We start from the raw sequence: 17,508 nt of genomic DNA on the forward strand, positions 1-17,508 counted from the left end.
TTGGGCTCTCAGAGTACACGTGGGGTGAAAATAGGTTGATTACGTTACAGATAAAACTTCCACTAACTCTAAAAAAATCGAATCCTACATACTACAAAGGAAGCTATAGAGTCAAACATGAACATGATGTAATGGACATAATAGCATGCAGGACCTGTTCCTAAGTGCACAAATGAATTTTTTTTTTTTTTTCCAATTATAATAGGAGACATTGACAAAGTTCAGTTATTTAGATAATCTTACCCATGTTCATTTTAAGACCAACCAAGCCAACTGAGCAAAAAGCACCTTCATGCTTGAGGAGGTTCAATCCAAACACTTTTAAGCCCTTGCTTAGCATCCCTATCGTAAGCTTCAGAACCCTCACACTTATAGGTCTCAAGATCCTTAAAGCAAAAGTGAAAGCCATTGAATTCGTTGGTGTAGAACACATTGTTTGTTAACTTGCATGCTTTCTCAACTGCTGGAACTGAGAATGAGTTGCAGCTACGAAATAGTGCTTGATTCTTCAAGCCTTGCTTAAAATCCCAAGCCATCTGAGACCTGTCAAACTTGGATACACGGAACAAGAGTCCTTGACTGAGCCAATGTAGCTCTGCACTGAGCCGATATAGCTCTCCATCGTAGTCAAACAGGTGAGGTATCCAATATTTTAGCCCCTTATATTTGAGAGGTGTCGACTTTGTGAGCACATGCAATTCTTTATGTGTAGTATTAAAAGCAATCAGTGTCTGCATACCTGAAAGACAATAAAAGTTTCCATCCTATGTATTAAGGCTGAATATATCACAAATGAACCATCCTCTAAGCCAAAAGGAATTGAATATTCTAAATTCGTTCCTTAAACAAAAATTTACAACAAGGGAAACAGTAGAAACAAACTTGAACATGCTGTAATGGACAAATAGTAGGACCTATCCTTAAATGTACCAATGAAAGTTTGTGTTTTTTTTTTTCAAAAAATCAATTCTAATAGGGAGACATTGACAAAGTTCAGTTACTTATTCAGCTCATGATCTTATTCTTGTCCATGTTCTCTAGAACCAAGCTGACTGAACAAAAAGCATCTTCATGCTTGAGGAGGTACAATCCAAACACTCTTAAGCCCTTCCTTTACATATTCATCCTCATAAGAATGAAAACCCTTACGATCACAGGTCCAATAATGGTCTTCCATTGAGATAAAAAAGGGGGACGCCATTGAATTCCTCGTCGTTGTAGAACACTTTGTTTGCTAACTTTCTTGCTCTCCCAACTGCTCGAATGGAGAATGAATTGCAGCTATGAAATAGTGAATGATTCTTCAAGCTTTGCTTACAACCCCAAGCCCTCTGAGACCTGTTAAACTTGATTATATAGATGGAATCATGGTTGTCAAAATCGCGATCTGGATCGTAGGATCGCACGATTTTACGATCCCACCTCACCAAAACGATTAGAATCGCACTAGGATCGTAAAAATGGTAGGATCGTACGTAGGATCGTGTAGGATCGTAGGATCGTATGGGATTCTACCGATCCTACCGATCCTACCAAAAACATAATTTTTTTGTTTTTTTTTTTGTTTTTGGATAAAATTTTTGTTTTGATGAAGCTTTAAGGATTTTTATTTTTTCATGTTGTGATGGTATGGCTTTTTATTTTTTATTTTATAAAATTATGTCAACCTAAGCAAATGTTTTCTAGTTTCTAGTTCACTTGTAATCAAAATGAAAGAATGTTTCATCATTTCTAAATGAAGAATTTGACTTGACTTTGCTGCATTTTAAGCTATAATATTGTTAAATTTGTTTGATCAATATACTAATTTGTGTTCTAATATTACTAAATATTTTTTTTTATATAATTTTATCAGTTATGCTTGTATTTGTATATTGATTGATTGATTTTTTTGAGTATACTCTTTAATTGTTACTAAGTGGTATAACTTGAATAGTTGAGTGTGAAATTGTATCTTGATATCTTTTACAACTCTAGTATACAAATATATAATGTCTACATAGATGATGAAATGGATGATGATGATTAGGAATTTAGGATGGTGGTTATAAGAACCTTAGAATGGGAATAATTAAATGTTCACTTTACCTTAATATTCATCTTACTTTTGGATTTCATATTGTAGTTAGCTAATTTCCATTTGCTAACTTATTTTGGATTTCAAATTTGGAACTTAGAACTTAAAAATATTTTCCTTATGTTTTGATAAATATTTTGGTATTTGGTTGCTAATTAAATATTTATTGAACTTTTTAGATACATTAAGTCAAGACTTAAATATATTTGTTTCGTTGGTATAGACTTAGCGATGTATGACATGCAAATTACATCATATGATGCAAATCTAAATTTTTTTTATGGATGAATTTATAATTTACGTGATTATTCAACATACAAAGTCATTATCAATGTATTTTTTGCTTTAAATCTGAAAATATGTAGAATCTTACGATTCACGATCCGATCCTACGATCTACGATCCCACCTACCTTCAACGATCCTACGTAGGATCCCGATTTTGACAACCTTGGATGGAATCACCATTGGATACAGGGAAGGGATCCGAGTGATCATAATATGCCACAAATAGCTTTCCATGGGAATCAAACAGGTGAGGTATCAAATGGTACCTATGATATTCCGGAGGTCTTAACTTTGTGATCAAGCACAATTCTTCGTGTAGTGTTAAAAGTAGCCAGTGTATACGTACCAAAAGACAAAATAAGTTTCCATCAATATAGACCACGTCTCTTATTGGACCTAGAAGTTCTTCAATTCGAAATTCATGAGTTTGCCATGATTTATCACTCAACTGGCAAGTGTTGATGGTAATAGACTTCATCGACAACTGTTTTGATCACAAAGAAAACACACTCTGGAGAATTAGGAGTTGAAGAAAATGTTACCTTATCAAAATTTGCATCTAAATCTGGTAGCTTTATAACCTCATTGCCAAAAGGTGTATACAAAAAGAAAGATGTGCATGTGCCACCCTCTTTTTGTTTGTTACAGAAAAGTACCCAACCAAATTTTGTAACACAAGCATAGGCACCAACAAAGCTCTCCCTACTACTTGTGATTGTTATTCCACCCTCAATTATATGAGGACCTTGTTTTCTAGAGAAGGGTCTATAGAGCTTGCACTTACTCACCACTTGGTCATTATCGTTCTTGACCCATTTATATGTCATTAGCCATCGTGCTTCTTTAACATGTTTGATTCGATGATTTGAAGGTATCGCCCGCCCTTGCACACAGCTTGGCATTGATGTCGATCAATGTGTAACGAAATAGAGACTAAGGAAAGGAAAAAATATATGAACACAGAGAGAGAAATTGAGAGAAAAGATGAGAAACTTTCTCTAATTGATGTGATAATGAATCTGTACACAATCTATGCTTATATACATCTCTGAACCTAAACACCCAAAACAGAGTCTAACTAATTGACCAAAATATAAGGGAGTTAGTTACAACACGTGTAGGAATCAGTTACAACACACGTGTGACACAATCTGAATTAAATTAACAACTAAAACTACATGTCGTTTAGCTACTGATCTAAGTAAACTTGCAGCTCATCTGTTGTGTCGTTTAGCTCTTCTTTTCTTTCTTCTTATTCTCTGATCCTTTCTTCTTAATTGCTTGATACAATGAAACAAGGTTTGCTTATGATTTTGCGTAAGATGCCATTGGGAAGATTGGACCATGGTCGGGTTCCTTCTTCAAAATACTATTGTGAGAGAGGTGAAAAAATAAAGTGTAAAAGTGAAATGATAAAAAGTTGACGGTTAAAAAAAATTTGATTCAAGGGTTGAGATTAAAAGTGATTTTTGCAACTTTTAATCTTAACCATTGATTTCCTATTGCATGGTGCAATAGTTAGGGTTATTGCACCGGATCTCAATCCTTGTATTATACTTACAAAATTTAAAAGGTTTGATAGAAAAGTCCTATTCTAGAGCAATCTCTCTTCTCCTTTACCTAATTGGGCTAGAAATCTCATTTTCCTTGTCTATTTTATAGTGCCCTAGCTTCCTTGACAGCAATTTGTCACTTTTGCACAAAAATTGTGACTTGAAGTCACAATTTTAGTTCCAAAACATGTGTAAGGTGTGTAAGTAGCAGGGCTTGCCTAACATAATTTGGGGCCAAAGTGAAAGATTTGTGTTGAGCCTTTTATATATAAATATTAATTAAATAAAATTATTTAATATTAATCAAATCGAAGTAAATTTGATGTATTAAATACATAATTAAATGAATAATGCTAACTAAAACTAAGGCTATTTTCATATAGAGAATTGGATATCATAGTTAAAGTATTAATATTAACAAAAAGAAAAAAATATATATTATTGTTTAAAAAATAAAATTACTTTATCTTGGATTTATGAAAATACATAGTTAAGTATATTTGTAATCTAATTTCAGTGAAAAAGATATATATTATTTTGTGTGGCTTTGTAGGAATTTAGTTTACAATAATTAAAGTCCCAAACTATTAGAAGAGATTAATCATCTTTGATGATTTAATACATTTGCAACTTTTTTTCTTGAAGTATTTTAGGATTTCAATTAGGTTCGGTTTCTATTAGTCTTATATTTTGAAAGCTGTGTCAGAAATTAAAAAAAAAAAGAAAAAGAAAAAAAAGAAAATGTAAAGGTACTACAAAATGTTTACAATATGTGTGACAATAATTGTGATCGATGAACTTTAATAACGTAATTAATGAAAGTTTAAATTATTTTTTGTGATGGGTGATATGTCAGTTTATAAGCCTATAGTGAAGTTTGTGGCATCCCTAAAATCACAAATAATAATAATAAAAAAGTACACAACCATTTGAAAAAAAAAATATATATATTTTGTTAATAAAATTTGGGTCTTTTACAATGGAGGATGCGGTCTTTTTTCTAAGAGGTAAAACTTTTTTTTTTTTTTTTTTTGGTAGTGGGGGCCTTAGGTAGGCCTTGGGCCGGCCATGGTAAGTGGGTGTGTATAAGAAACATTTCCCTTGGAGATAGAGTGAAGTAATTACCCTATTTTTATTTTATTTTTTTAAAAATTGACGGACCATATTTTTGACATATTTTTTTTAAAGTCTCAATCTTTTATTTCTTCATTATATTTGTATTTTTACTTTTTTTTTTTCTTACTACAAAAGATCCAACTACTTCATTTATTCATTTAATCTTTTTTCATATGTCTTAAATTAAAAATAAAAGGTATGAATAAAAGGTATAAAAATAAAAATAAACTTTGTCATTATAATAGACGACATTTTTTTGTAGTAATAATAAACGGGTATGAATAGAACAAAAGCGGAGGTGGTAACATAAAAAGTAATACAAAGTTATATATGCTCCTCTTTTGTTCTATTCATTAATTAAATTAAATTTGTTGATTAAGGCAAAGTCATGATGCTTAATTTAATTTTTTAAAATCAAATAAGTGATTGAATTTAAACTATCCTAATGAATACTTAACGGTAGGATTGAGTTTGGTAATTTTTGTTAACATGATTTTTCGAGCTGGAAAATAATTTTTTTTTTCAAAGTTGTACTTTTCGGAAGAATTGGCATAACTCACTTGCATCTTTCGGGGTTTAAGAATATTTACAATCTACCTTTTCAATGGGAGGAAATATATTAATTACGTATTAAGATGAAGTGGAATGAATTTTAGAATTTTGAAGTAGTTGTTATATAACATTGATATGATGAGTCCAAGTTCACATTTGTAGGTCCTATAAATGATACTTGTACTAGAGTTTGATTTGCAGAATGATATCAATGTAGAACGAGCATCCCACGCTTTATTTGAACACGGATATATCCTCATTAATCGCAATGCATGGAGTGTGGTATAAATCATTGGGGTTGGCAGTGAATCTCAAGAAATTTAGTGATTTAAAGGGAATCCACATGGGAGCAAAACTCCCTACCTCACAAATATGATCTAGACTGCTTTACTTTATGGCCTGATTGACATGGTTAATAATACCATGTTAAATTATTAATTGTCCAAAAAACTTAAACTATTGAGATATAGTAAATTTAATTATTTAAACCACAAAATTTTAATCGACTAAAATTTAATTTCAAAAAATGAAAAAAACAAATTTAAAAGAAGTTTACTTTATCTTGAATAAGGTAACATATGATTAATTAAAATCATAATTTAATTTTTAACTTTGATTTTGGTATTAGAAAACGAAAAGAAACCAAATAAAAAAAATTATACAAAAAGAAAAGAAAATGCAATTCCTTGCCAAGCCTCAATACACTAAAGCTAAGACTAATAAAGGTCGCAGCTTTTAAATCATCAAAGACAAGATAAAATAATAATATTGAAATCTAATTTTAAACTAGAAGAGCATTACATGTTTTGGGTGGTTAAAGATGTAAAATAGATTGCTTATAATCCTTGCTTAAAAGTAGGCGGCTTCTTGGTATTGAAGGAAAATTGAATAAATTGCATCTTGAAGCTAAACATACAAGTCCTCAAAACTAACATCAACTTGGCCTATTTTGTAAAACAAATAACTTAACAAGTTTAATTTCTAATAAGACAGTTTCATGTATAAAATGAAAAGAACAATCCTGAAAGGGATATATATATAGAGGGATCAAAGAAACCAAGGAAGATAAAGAGACAGCTCAATGTAAGAGACACAGATGAGATTTTTTTTATTTGAGTGTAAAGAGTCATAGTCATGGTCTTACAATGTATATATTATGTTTGAACAGGGGATAAATCTGTGTTTGACTGAAGATCTGCATCCGTGATGTTTGCAGGAACAGTCAGATTACCACACAGCTAGCAGGATCTTTTTGTACCATATATTAATATTTTTTTATAAATAAAAAAAGAAAAAGAAAAAGAAAAGGTCTAAATTTCTATATATTAGGGCGTAATGTCTAATGTAGTGATTAACGGTTGAAACTTAGCATCTATTGTTGTTGCGTTTTTATATGTTGAAGTGTAGCATATATTGTTGTTATACTTTTATTGAGCCATATTAACGTAACATTTCAATTCACTTTAGTGCAGTTCAATCCATTCAACCACATTAGTATAGCATTTCAGTCTAGTTTGGTCCATTTGGTCATCTTTGGTGATGCTTTGGGAAAAAGGTTTGTGTAGAAGAGGAATTGTTTCATGGACAATTATGTCAAATTTTTAGCATAATATAATTAGTAGGTTCTTGATCAAATTAAAATTTTCTTATATGTTATTAAGGTCTTGTATTTTTTCTCTAATACAAGTGATGAATTTACTTATATTTTCTAGTTCTTTAGGTCATTCAAGAGGATGGACTGTTTTTAAGGAGCACTAAAAACAAATTATAACCACACATTACATCTAAATTTTCCAAAAATGCCCCCTCCCCCACTATATAATGTTAAAATTTTAAAATATTGAGTAAATCTTAGTGATGGCCCCTTTTCATTAAAAAAAAAAAGTATAAATGCTCTTTAATTTATTTTTATCTCATTTATTTTCCTTTTAATATTGACTTTTTTGTCATATATAAGTTATTAATTTTAGGAGCATTTAAAGTATAAGTAAATAAAAATATAGAAGTAAATTTCTTTAGCAAAAGATTTTTGTTGTTTTTCCAAATAAAGTTATACGCATTTATATAGAGAGTTAAAGTTAACAGAATACAATGATAAATTTGGTTTGCCCACTTGAGAAAATTTTCTGACACTGCCACTAATTAATTTACAAAATATCTTACGTTATATAATAATTGAATATAAAAAATGCATTATGTTTCTTTGAAAAAAGTACTTCCAAAATTTAAAACACTTTCAAATAAAAAATATAAATAGCTTAATTTAGAAAATTTAAAATATTGTATCAACTATATTTTGTTAGAAATTAATCACATCATTTTAAAAAAGGTTTGAAATTAACACTTTTAAATCTCATCTACTATTTTCACTTTTATAATATTAGTATCCATTTTATAGGAAAAAATATAGAAATTAAGATTCCCAAGTAAATTATCTAAAGAGGACCGGATTCAAGAGAATAATCAATCTAAATGGCCCATTAAAAATAAATTGGGCCCAATAATCTGGCTTAGTCCTTTCTAATGGTCTTGTCCATGGATATTTAGTCAACTGGGTCGCTTTACCTGCAATTTTATTATTATTATTTAGTAGTTGCAAATACTTTAACACTATTTACAAAACATTAATTTATGTGGGATATTCTGTAATTCTGTATATGACTGACATCTCAAAATATATATGATACAATAAAACTAAGAGGGTGGTTTTGCATAACCATTATCAGGATAACATCTATCATATTTTGTTACGAACTTTATATTTATGCTCAAATAATTTTTATTTATTTATACATAGATAGGATAGAATTTCAACCTATGACATTCATTCTCTGTTGTTGTAATAAACTCTTATCATTTTTATATATTATTATTTTCTTTTCTTTGAAAAACATTTTTTTTTTGGGTAAAAAATCAAATATTATTTTAACTAGCCTTCAAATATAGTTGGGTTAAAATCTATATATTGTGTCATATATTCAATCCCATTTTATATAAACTAGTTTAGAACCCATGCATATGCACATACGCAATACACACACACATCTCATATACTTATATAAGTTTCTACTTAATAAATAACAAAATGTATATTGGAAAGTAAAATGGCATTGGAAAGTAAAAATTTTCAAACTCTCTTTTCTTCTAATTTAGATATAGAATTAGATATATGATTGAGTTTTTTATGGTTCATTTATATGGACTCTTTCTAATTTGCACTTAATTAACTCACTTGATACAAATTTAAAAAAAAATGAAACATATGACACCAAATTAGAGCTAAATTTTAAAATCTAATTGGATTTTCTTTCAAATTGAGATGATATGTTTGGAACAAAGTGATTTTAGTATAATTCGATCATTTTTGTCTCTCTCCCCCCCCACCCCCCCCAACCCCACCCTCTCTTATGTTTGCTTTTAGTATAATTCGATAATTTTTGTTCTCCCCCCCCCCCCCCCAATTCAAACATAAGATGAGACACACCAAATTGAAGTTGTATAAGAACGCAATCGAAGAAGAGCTTTAACAAAAGTCCATGACTCAACTTTCCTAATCTCTTCCAAAGCTTTTATGGTCTTCTTAAAGTCTAAAATATTATAGCACAACTTCTTTCTAACTCTTTGACTTTTATCTTCATCTACGTACATTATCTCAAGTTTTAATAGTAGCTTATTTTTCATATGTAATAAGGATAATTTGGGAAGTTGTTGGCCTTATAACTTAATTAGCGACTCTCAGTATTTTTAATAGAGATATTTAAAGTTCAAATTTCTCATCCAACTATCGAACTATTAAAAAGGATAATTTGGAAATTTGTATAAGCTATATGTTTTCAAACATTGGAGGAGTAAGGATGAAAGTATAAGAAATCGTAGAAATTGAAGTAAAAAAATTAGCTCCATTTGAAACAATAAAGATCAAAGTATACGAAATCTCAATGAGATCTTTGTAATTTTATCTTTTACACAAGAAGGATAGTGTCAAATGTCAGTTCTTTAGCTTTTAAAACATTTGTGGGTGAACAATCACTTTGCAAGTTTGCATGACTTTTGAGATGATTGAGGCCAATAATTAAGTGTCAAAGTAAAAACAAACTGATATATCAACCTTTAAGTATAAGACAATTTTTTTTTATTATGTTGATATTTCATTAATCAATTATTTATACAAAATTTTGTAATAAAATCATTAATAACTTTAACATTTTCCAATCAAAATTCCTAAGTAATATTAATTGTTTGGAATCGAATCATACTCATTTTTTCATAGCTCAAAGAACCCTCGTGAAATTGACTTATATAGGTAACTTGTTTTTTTCAAATACCCAATGAAACTTTCCAGAATGCATTAATTGCCAAAGATAAAATTATGCAAATTAAACTTTTCATTCGTGGGACCAATAAATTGTTAAAATCTCACTACTTTTTTTCAAATAATTGTTATAGTACTATGGTTCTTTGTATTTCCCGTTTCAGTTAAATTGTCACTGTTTTGTTAGGACCTTTATCTCTTTTGCTTTATTCTGTTTGATCAAAGGAAGTCACTATCTGCAGCTATTTCTTTATAACTTAGGGTTGTGTAGTAATAGTTTATATATGTAAAGTGAAGTCTCTTGCATCTCTTTTTGTTCTTTTCTCTCTTCTTCCAAAATGCTAACAAGCCTAACCACTTATAATCTTTTCTTAGTGTCACTTTAGATATAAAGCTTTCTTTTTAAACCAAATTAACTTATGTAATGAGAGAGAGAGAGAGAGAGAGAGAGAATTTGGTTAGAATCTTTCAACCAAATGTTCCTACTATAAAACAAGAAGGTAAAAACACAAGCATATAATATATATATATATATATATATATGTAGAGAGAGAGAGAGAGAATATTTATTAAAAAAAAAAAAAAAAAAAACATAGAGGTTTGCAAGAATAAAGAAATGCAATTGTTCACCTATGGATGCTTAGACCCTTCTTGAATGCATGTGACATCTAGCTTCTATATGAAAAACCAAGAGAGAGAGACAGAAATCTGAAATAGGAAAAGGACCTTACATATATACTGTCAAGGCATTGCTCAATTTTTATAATAACACATTATATAGTACATTTGTGATTTCACTGTGGCACGCAATTGAGTATTGGTCCACATCAAAAGTAGTACAGTAAGAAACATCCACTTTAGTTCATTTCTGATTCCTTCAGATACAGTGACATATATGTCAAATTATGCTGGCAACAAAAGCACTAAAACTTAAACTTGTCCACTTTATGTTCACACGACCCTTTAAACAAATTTTCTTTCCCTGTTCCTCTTTCGAATGCAACAAAATTCAAGTAAAAATTGCAATTTGACTCTGACAAGGTGGGATAGGGGATATTCCAGGTTCAGCAATGTGAATGTGGGTTTCCTTATCAGATTGTATTAAGTAATTAGTACACTCCACATATATTAACCAAACTAGTTCAAGCTGTACACCAATAAGTTTTCAAACTTTGCGTCCACAGCCATTGTGGACTAATTAATTGTTCAATATTGTATAGACTAGCAAAAAAATATAAGTACAAAGAGGATTAAAAAAATCGTGGGTTCCAATTACCTTAAATGCTAAAAATCTTCATTTTCGATTAAGGGACATGCGATTATATCCTGTATATGCTAATTATAAAAATAAAAAGACCACCCTTATTGATGTCTTGTCTAGACGGTATAAGTCTAATAGTAGCAAGTAATTATTATGGAATGGACATCAAAATATGAAATCAAATCAAATAGTCTAAATGGATGTCTAACATCAATTAGTGGAAAATGAGGCATCTAAATTTGGTTGGGCTCAGAAAGGGATAGAAAGGAATGATTTCTGCCATCATAAGAAAAAGAAGATCTGCATTTTAACCTTCAATTCTCCCATCAAAAGTTTTTCTGGGGCTGCAGGCTCTGACTTAAGATGGAAACTATCATTGAACCTAACAACTGTCCAAGTTAAAAAAATTTAACCTTGAGGGTAAATTTTTTTTTTTTTAATAGAACCAAGTTTAGAATTGACAACCTTATGGTTAATCATAACAATCTCCAAACATCACATAATTGTCAATTGTCTCTTTAATAATTCATATCAACAACTTTAAATCTCTTTTATTGTGTTTTCTTAAAGACACTCAAACCCCATCAGCATATCAACTTTTTTCACATTGGGATGCAACCGTGAACATCGTACAGCTTTCGTGGTCCACAATTATCTTCAAGGCTCACATGATGCCCATTTGAAAGTCGCATAAAATAATGATGCTTATTCAGTTATTTCAGACTTACAAGTATCACACAAAAAATGTTCCATTGTATGTTGGTTTTTGGCTTCTATTTGGTCTTGTAGATCATGATAAGAATGTATTTTTATTGTACCCTCTGAAAAATATTGAAATGCAGAAAAGCTTAGCCCTTCTAAAGCTGTTTATGGCAGCCTTCTCAAGTGGTTCAAAGGAGGGTTTCGATAGGTCTCATCTGGACTTTTTTGAGAACAAAATCTTGATTTTCAGACTATATACTTTTCTGACTTTCTAAAGCCATAATAATTCGGATTTGAATTTGAATTGTACAACAATAATTTGGAAACTTTACAAGCTACTAACAATTAACCTACGATAAAAAAAATAGAGGGAATGATGAATCATATTTGAATCATAACCATGCAGTCATTAACATTTATTACCATAGGCTCCTCGTGATGATGGAATTCCCAATCTTGGACTAGAACCCATAGGCCGAATTTAGACATTAATAAAATTAAATTAAAAAAGAAAAAGAAAAAAAAGAAGATAATTTGTCGGACAGACTGAAAAAGAAACAAAAAAAATGAAAAAGTGGGAATGATAATTAAATTGTCCATGATTTTTAATTGGTTGTTGGTTGGCAATATTGATTAATAATATAACCTTACAGTACTATCACATGTATTAATGGTAAGAAAGTGAATCAGTTTTAATAAATTGCCCATGATTTGCTAGCTAGTTGTTGATTGATGTCAATGTAGCTCAACACTCTCACATATCATATTGATAAATGCAAACCCATCTCCTTTTTATTATTTATATTCATCCTCCAGGGAAAAGAAATAGGTTGAATTGACCAGGCGTTGTGTGGTTAATTCATACAGAATCTCCATTGGAAACCACCCCCCAAATTTTTTTTTTTAAGGAACTAAATTAAACTAAAATTTTAAAAGAAAAGTACAACATTAAAAAAAAAATAAAGAGAGAAAGAAAACCAAAAAAGAAATAAAGAAAAAAGAGAGAGAGGCAATCAAAGTTTGAAGAGAAGGGAAAGATGAAAGAAATAAGAAGTAGAAGAAAATAAATTTGATACAACCTAAAAGCAGAGAAAATTCCCACATTTGCTCTATCAAGGTAAATTAAATAGAGCCAATTATAGAGCAAGTTTTCAATTCAACATTGGCTCTTCTTGAATCCTACCTAGCATCTGATGGACAGCTGTGGCAATCTCATCCACTGAACTCAGCTTACATTCATCCTCTACCTGCATTACAATACAATTAACATTCACTTTTAGCTCATTGAAAAAAAAAATCACTAATGCTAAATAAATATGCATTACTTTTAGCCCAAAAAAACCCAATAAATGCTACATTTTTGGATAAACACCAATAAATTTTCACCTATAGAACAATAAATACTATATGCCATGTATGAGTATGTGTTTAATTTCTTTGTGAAAACTATTTTTTTCTAACCTTGACACTGAGAGAATAGAGCACAACTTCATCGAAGGTTGTGACATTGAGGTGAAGCACTGTGAGGCGCATACCATGTAACCCAGAGACAACCTTCAAGAGTAGCTTTGGCCGCCTTTTCGATCTTATTTTGAGGTTTGCATGGCTCTCCACCATGGTTACTTCTATGTCAGCAATGGCCAACTGAGCCACACCTACTTGATGAGTATCAGTCTCACTCATGGCCATAGAGTTATCACAGTGACTCGAACTTGTTGAGTATTGCGGAAAGGTGAAGAACTCAGAGAAAGGTAAAGAAGTATCAGCCTCGGATTTTGACTCCATTTCTTTACTAGCACCAAGAAATTGTAAGCGTTGCTCAAGCTCCTTAACAAAATTAATAGCACCCCCTATAATACTTGCTTGGTCACCCTGGTCATCAAAGCAACAAAAAACAGAAAAGAAAACCCATGTCAAAAAAATTGAACTTGTTAACAGTTTTGGTAAAAGCCAGTGCATTTATAAAATTTTTTTAAAAGAGAGAGATACCCTTTGGACGTAGGAGTCTGGCATTAAAGAACGAAGCACTGAGAGATACTCATTCATTTGCTTTCTTCGGTTTCTCTCAACTGCAATGTGAGTCATTCTTTGGTTCTCAATCTCTTCTTTGTTTTTTCTGCTCTTAGCTCGGCGTCTCTTGGGGCGAGTAGACATGGCTGTTGAATTATCACCTTGTTGTGATTCATAAGGAGTTAGCATAGTAGCATCGGTGGAGCTTAAGGATGGATTGGAGTGCTGCAAAACTTCATGGTGTAGGTTAGGTACCATTGAATCAGGAGGTGAGGAATTGTAATCTCCATAGAGACAGCTTTCTGTTTGGCTTTCTAGAAAATCAAAAGAGCCTGTTTGTTCATCTTCTTTTGCTAGGCCAAAGTCATAGCTCCAACTCCCTCCTCCTCCTAATAAGTTGTAGAGATCTTTGCCACCATAGCCAAACGGGTCTTGTGGAAAAACAACAGCTTCTAGTGCCATTCTCTTTCTTTTTTTCTTTTTTTTTTTCTTTTTTTTTCTCTCTCTCTCTCTATTTCAAGGCCTATAAGCTTAGGGACTTTGGGTTTTCTAAAGGAAACACAAATGGAGGAGTACTAGAATATGGAGGCCCCCCCCAAAAAAAATGAATTTAAGACCACTTTGCCTTTTGGGTCATCTTTGAATGGAGAAAGGGAGCTTTTTAAAGGCCTAGATGAAACAAAATCTACAGCATATACTGCACGTGAAATAAAATTGAACTTATTGAGAGAGCTAGAGAAACATAATGAGAAATAATTATATGATTTTGTTCAGAAGACCTTATGTGTATATTCGCAAGTAGTGGGGTCACATAATCGCATTTTTTGAGCCACTCTTGTCACTTCATCTAATGACTGTGATAATTAGTGCTTATTACCCTATTAACAATAATCTTAGTCTAAAGAAAGTGCAATTTCTTCAATAGGATAAAGAAAACAATGGAAAAATATATATATATATATATTTTCCATTTTTTTCTTTATCCTATTATATATATATATATATATATATTTTGTATTTCAAGTCCTTTGCATTGCGTTCATTTTATGATTAAAATTTTATTTTTTAAATTGAACAGTTTACATACTATCATGTCATTTAAAATTTCAAACAACATGATATTTTGTTTAAATTTAATCTAAGAAAAATGCTACAAATTGTTATTACAATATTGTTACATAAAAATTACAAACTAATATGACAATTAATATATTATGAAAAAAAAAAAAATATATATATATATATATATATATATATATATAACAATTAATGTGATTGATGTGCTTCAACTACCTAATATATGAATACTTAAATTATTTTTTAGTGATTGGTGGCATATTAGTTTGCAAACTTTACATGGTTAACATTATAATATATTTAGTATTACTCTTAATCTAAACCATAAAACAAATTCATTTCAAAGAATGATACTTTTCTAAAATTAGTTAATTTTGTTGATTTTTGAATCATTATGATGAATGTTAATTTACCCTAATTGTAAACATTATTTTCAATTTTCATTAAAGGTGATATGTCCTGTTTTTGCATTAAATTGTCCCATTCAATTGATGTGCAGAGGGGTAAGTCAAGAACCTAATCAAAAGAAAATTAGAGCACAAGTCAAGGCACATATTATGTTCTTGGGTTTTTTTTTCTTTTTTTTCTTTTTTTTAACGTCAATATTTATGTTGTAAGTTTGCTTTATAGAACAAGTTGCATGGTTAAAATGTTAATTTTTCATTAATCACTAAAAGAACCAACCTTGCCCTCACTTCACATTCATTTCAAAGTTCTTCAAATTCACTAATTACATCAAATAAAATATGTTTTCCTAAAAGGCACAATTATTCCTTTTACTATGACATATTGACATGACATGCAGTGATTACCCAAATGCTCGAGAAAGGGAAAGAAATTAAGAAAGACTGAATTAAGTTTTGTTTAACCACAACAACAGAAAATTGAGAGTAGTGCAATCTCATCTGCACTAGAGAGTTCATTAACATTTTTATGATCTTATTAGTTCAAGTGGAGGAGATCTATCATCTATGTGCATGGAAGTGTACTATATATTCTTTCCAGCTCTTCATTGCGCGTGAAAAACAAACACCATTGTTGACCACAATTAATGGAGGGTGACATTCACGACTTACAAAGAAACCTTAAAAAACAGCTTCGAATTAATAAAAGAGAAGAGGCTTCGTCATTTGGTAATAATACGGTCGGACGTACGATCAGATAGAGAGAAAAAGCTGACCTTGCAGAGATTCTTGCAAAGTTTATAGAGAAAGAAAGAGAAAGAGAGAGAGAGAGAGAGAGAAAAGCCCATGAGCTTTAATGAGAGAGAAAGAGAAAGAGAGTGAGAGAAGCTACAAAGTTTGTACGTAGCATTGGATGTCAGAATTGTACAGAGGAATCCATGTGATGCAATACAAATGAAACAACCAAAACTAATACTATACTACTTTCACCATGTACTCCTATCTTTTATAAACATACTTTTGCTTTCCCAAGATTACTGTAAGTAGCTCTTAAAAGAAGATACTAGCATACTACTAATTTTTATAATATATATTATAATTAGAGCTCTATGACGATGTCTATTTTTCCCATGTGTTTTTGTTCAGTCTCATTAACAGAAAATTATCATGAAAAATCCTTTATGAAACATTGGTTAAAATATTTAATCCAAAACCTCATGTATGGTCCCCTTATCTTAATACTAAATGGGATCTTAAAGTACAACAAGAAAAAAATTAAAAAGAGAAAAATATATATACACGCTTTAACCAATATTTATAAAGCTTCATTGACTTGAAGAAAATGTTAATGAGAGAAGAGTGTAACTCATGCATTCTACCATAAGTTACAGAAGCTTCTTTCATGGATTGTTAAAGTTAGGAAGTGTCCATTGTAATTATAATCTACAAAATTATGGTTTATATATGTAAGTAACCAAATTTAAAAGCAATCTAAGAATACACAGATATATATATGATAGGTTGTGTGGTATGCATGTGTTTGTTAAAAGGCATTGATATACAAACAAAATATTTACAGAAAATCTTTTTACAGAATGATATGACAAAACTTTTCACATGTCAAATGCACGAAAGATCGAATTGTGTGTCATACTGTGTAAGCATATTTTGGGGGAGACAAAATCCAACCAAGTAAGAAATTAATATATTAAGCTTGTCTTGAAATTTTTTTTCCTATATGTAATGTAAGCTCATTAACGTTGCAATGTATTTGTCTTAACTTATCAAAAAAAAAAAAAAAAAAAATTAAACCCACGGCAATCACTTTGTATCAAAATTCAACTAATGGAAATCCTATCGAGATCATAACAAACAATATATTAATAATAATCCATTGCATATCCTCCTACCTTCTTGGCTTATACAACTTTTAGTGGCACAATTGGATAAGCAAATTGTTGGTCAACTTAGAAATTGAGTTACAAAAATAAAAAAAATATAGAAAAAAACCTAATGCAACAGCTAAGTCATCGCGTAGATCATATAAGGTTTAATTTGGCGTGTTTCTAGAACGGATTTTAATAATCAAAAAAGTTAAGTGATGCAAACTATAGAACCCTATATAGTAGTTATGTTATGCTTTACAGAAAAGGATGG

The 17,508-nt window shown here is 30.5% G+C and overlaps 2 protein-coding genes across 3 annotated transcripts; both read right to left on the reverse strand.

Annotated features, from left to right (window-relative positions):
* Window positions 1-945: 945 nt before the first annotated feature.
* LOC115982091 lies at window positions 946-3,961 on the reverse strand. Of its 2 annotated transcripts, none has more exons than XM_031104606.1 (3): window positions 3,153-3,961; window positions 2,541-2,848; window positions 946-1,368 (listed from the first exon to the last, which is right to left on the reverse strand). In XM_031104606.1, the coding sequence occupies exons 1-3, from the start codon at window positions 3,264-3,266 to the stop codon at window positions 1,152-1,154; spliced, it is 639 nt and encodes a 212-aa protein (XP_030960466.1). In that variant the 5' UTR covers window positions 3,267-3,961; the 3' UTR covers window positions 946-1,151. The 2 variants fall into 2 exon arrangements, with proteins under 2 accessions (XP_030960466.1, XP_030960465.1); XM_031104605.1 differs by having other exon boundaries at window positions 946-1,358; window positions 2,531-2,848.
* An 8,918-nt stretch (window positions 3,962-12,879) lies between these two features.
* On the reverse strand, window positions 12,880-14,564 carry LOC115981518 (transcription factor bHLH94-like). Its single transcript, XM_031103712.1, has 3 exons — window positions 13,850-14,564; window positions 13,322-13,732; window positions 12,880-13,107 (listed from the first exon to the last, which is right to left on the reverse strand). The coding sequence occupies exons 1-3, from the start codon at window positions 14,330-14,332 to the stop codon at window positions 13,012-13,014; spliced, it is 990 nt and encodes a 329-aa protein (XP_030959572.1). The 5' UTR covers window positions 14,333-14,564; the 3' UTR covers window positions 12,880-13,011.
* Between the last annotated feature and the right edge of the window lie 2,944 nt (window positions 14,565-17,508).

The sequence above is a fragment of the Quercus lobata genome, chromosome 3 (genome assembly GCF_001633185.2).
Source record: "Quercus lobata isolate SW786 chromosome 3, ValleyOak3.0 Primary Assembly, whole genome shotgun sequence".
In the NCBI taxonomy this organism is placed as follows: domain Eukaryota; kingdom Viridiplantae; phylum Streptophyta; class Magnoliopsida; order Fagales; family Fagaceae; genus Quercus; species Quercus lobata.